This window comes from Triticum dicoccoides, chromosome 2B, assembly GCF_002162155.2.
Source record: "Triticum dicoccoides isolate Atlit2015 ecotype Zavitan chromosome 2B, WEW_v2.0, whole genome shotgun sequence".
Taxonomy (NCBI): domain Eukaryota; kingdom Viridiplantae; phylum Streptophyta; class Magnoliopsida; order Poales; family Poaceae; genus Triticum; species Triticum dicoccoides.
In genome coordinates this window covers 106,070,877-106,073,302 of record NC_041383.1, presented here as the reverse complement: position 1 = coordinate 106,073,302, position 2,426 = coordinate 106,070,877, and the positions used below count along the sequence as shown (strand labels likewise).

General features: G+C 52.9%; 2 protein-coding genes across 2 annotated transcripts in view; both read left to right on the top strand.

Annotated features, from left to right (window-relative positions):
• LOC119362386 (acid phosphatase 1-like) overlaps positions 1 to 1,971 on the top strand; it is a 5,658-nt gene extending 3,687 nt beyond the window's left edge. The window contains exon 3 of the mRNA XM_037627590.1: positions 1,643 to 1,971. Within this exon, the coding sequence (XP_037483487.1) occupies positions 1,643 to 1,820 (178 nt within the window). The 3' untranslated portion in view covers positions 1,821 to 1,971. The remainder of the gene's footprint in view (positions 1 to 1,642) is intronic.
• Positions 1,972 to 1,992: 21 nt separating this feature from the next.
• The window catches only part of LOC119362384 (cytochrome P450 714B1-like), a 3,615-nt gene continuing 3,181 nt past the window's right edge, over positions 1,993 to 2,426 (top strand). The window contains exon 1 of the mRNA XM_037627589.1: positions 1,993 to 2,403. Coding sequence (XP_037483486.1) covers positions 2,118 to 2,403 — 286 coding nt within the window. The 5' untranslated portion in view covers positions 1,993 to 2,117. The remainder of the gene's footprint in view (positions 2,404 to 2,426) is intronic.

Genomic DNA, 2,426 nt, shown 5'->3' with positions numbered 1-2,426 from the left:
TTTTTTTTTTTTTGAATGTTAGAGGATCCCATTCCTTTTTTTGAGGGGAACAGAACACTAATTATCTTTGACCAGTTTCAGGCGCCATTTTGATCCATCTACGCCCAAGTTGAGAAAAAAGAGCAGACTTATTACAAGCCACACTATATTAAGGCACGTTTGGTCGTATGTCACACATACGTACGTACGTACTGACACGGACCGTGCTGTTGGCTTCTTCCCCTTATGGCCATGGACTTGTTACATCGTACTACGGTACGAGAAATAAGCGTGCGAGTGACAGCACGCACAAAACAAAAAATATCAGGAAGGATATATTCTTCCAGTAGCAACTAGTAGAACTGAGCTAACTTCCAACCGCACAGTACATATCGTCGTCCATATATATACGTGCACATTCTCCGTTCCACTGAATCGTTTGACAGCGAGCTGACGTGAACTTGGTGAGCCGCGACAGATACTTCGCCGTCCACATGTATCATTGCTAGGTAGACATGCACGTACGGACTGATTGGTACCGCGTGTTTTGTCCCGAACTAAATACTGTGAAGGGCTCTGGACGTAGATCGTTTTATTCTCCTCATTCCCTGGCGGCTGGAACCCTAGCCGCCCAGTGGCGGAGCTAGCACAGGATCATTGGGGGTTAATGGTAAAATATGGGTTTACCAAGAGGCAAAAGTCCCTATTTTTCTCAATCTATGCCATCACACACAAAAAAAATCTTCACAGAAGATCCTAGGCTTGGGGGGGCCACAGCCCGCCAGCCATACACATAGCTCCGCCAGTGTAGCCGCCACTAGGAGACGTCATGTTTGAGCGCCGTTCTCCGACGGCTCCCCTCTGCTGGAGACCTCGGTCGTCGGTGATGAGGAGGGATCGCCGAATTCACGCGCGTGGATCATTTTTACTCCCTTATAGTCTAGGTTTTTAGCCTCTTTATCGTCTTGGCTTCGGCAGCAACGATGACTATGCTGAATAAAGATTCTTCATCCGTCTGTCCTATAGTTGGGGATGGATTTGGAAACCAGTCTGTTCATGTAAGGATGGCGTGCGCGGCGATTGCATTCGTGGTGGACCTGTGTCCTCGGGTTCCGCCATTGCGACGGTGTTTGCTCCAGGGTCGGCGTGGAGCTTAGGAGGGTAGTCCCGGAGCGGATACAGATTGTGGTCTGCATCGACGACATCGGAAAGACGGAACGTGTGCTGGATTCGTGGTTCGTGGATGGCAGGTATGGTTTACTCCTTCAGCGTCTTAGTCGTGGTAAGGTGCCAGATCTGAAGTTCGATGGCGTGTCCGGGGTGTTGCCTCAGTCTGATTCGTTTAACGGCAATGGCTTCACTTTTGGTGAGCCACCTTGAAGGTCCGCAAATTTACATATCAGCCGAGCCGCGTCGAGCTCGGGTGAAGAGATGATCCGTCATTCTTTTTTTGGTGGCTGCTGTGGTGGTGCCGGAGACATGTGACGGATGTTGGTGTCAAGCTCATAGATGTTTTGCTATTTTTTTAGTTTTGTCATGTCGGTCCTTACATGACTTGCATTTTATTTTTTATGATATGAATGAGACACGCATTATTATGCAAAAAATAATAATACTGTGAATAGACGGATGCTGACCGTACGTGGTGTGTGTGTGCATGCAGGAGCGTTGGGTACCGGGGGCAGAGCTCGGTGGTGTTCAAGTCGGCGGAGCGGCGGCGGCTGGCGGCTGAGGGGTATCGGATCCGCGGCAACGTCGGCGACCATTGGAGCGACCTGCAGGGCGACTGCGCCGGCGACCGGGTCTTCAAAATGCCCAACCCCATGTACTTCGTCCCCTGACCGCCCCAAACAATGTATTTCCTCCATCTCAAAATTTTTGTCGTATCTAAACAAATTTAAGATAAAATTTTTAGGACGAGAAGGTAAGATGTAAATAACGTGACGGCCACCGGCGCCGCACCGCTATATATGTATTCCCGTCCAAGATTAAAAGTGGGTTCGGACAATAGCTTGCCGCCGCGTGGTCGCCCGCACCGCACCGGCGTATGCAATCATATCATCTTCCCAACGATTCCCGTTCCCTCCCGCTTACAGCAGAGAGAGAGCGAGAGCTTTACTAGAGTCTAGAGGGGGAGGATGGGGGTGGCGACGGCGGTGGGCGTGGCGGCGAGCCTGTGCTGCGTGGGGGCGTGCGCCCTGGCGCTCTACCTCTACCGCATCCTCTGGCTGGCGCCAGAGAGGGTCCGCCGCGCGCTCAGGAGGCAGGGGGTCCGCGGGCCGCCGCCGTCCTTCCCCTACGGCAACCTCGCCGACATGAGGCAGGCCGCCGCCGCGGCTAAACGGACGCGCGGCGCCGGCGACGTCGTGCACGACTACCGCTCCGCCGTGTTTCCCTTCTACGAGAAGTGGAGGAACGAGTACGGTACGTGCGTGCGTGCGTGGTGC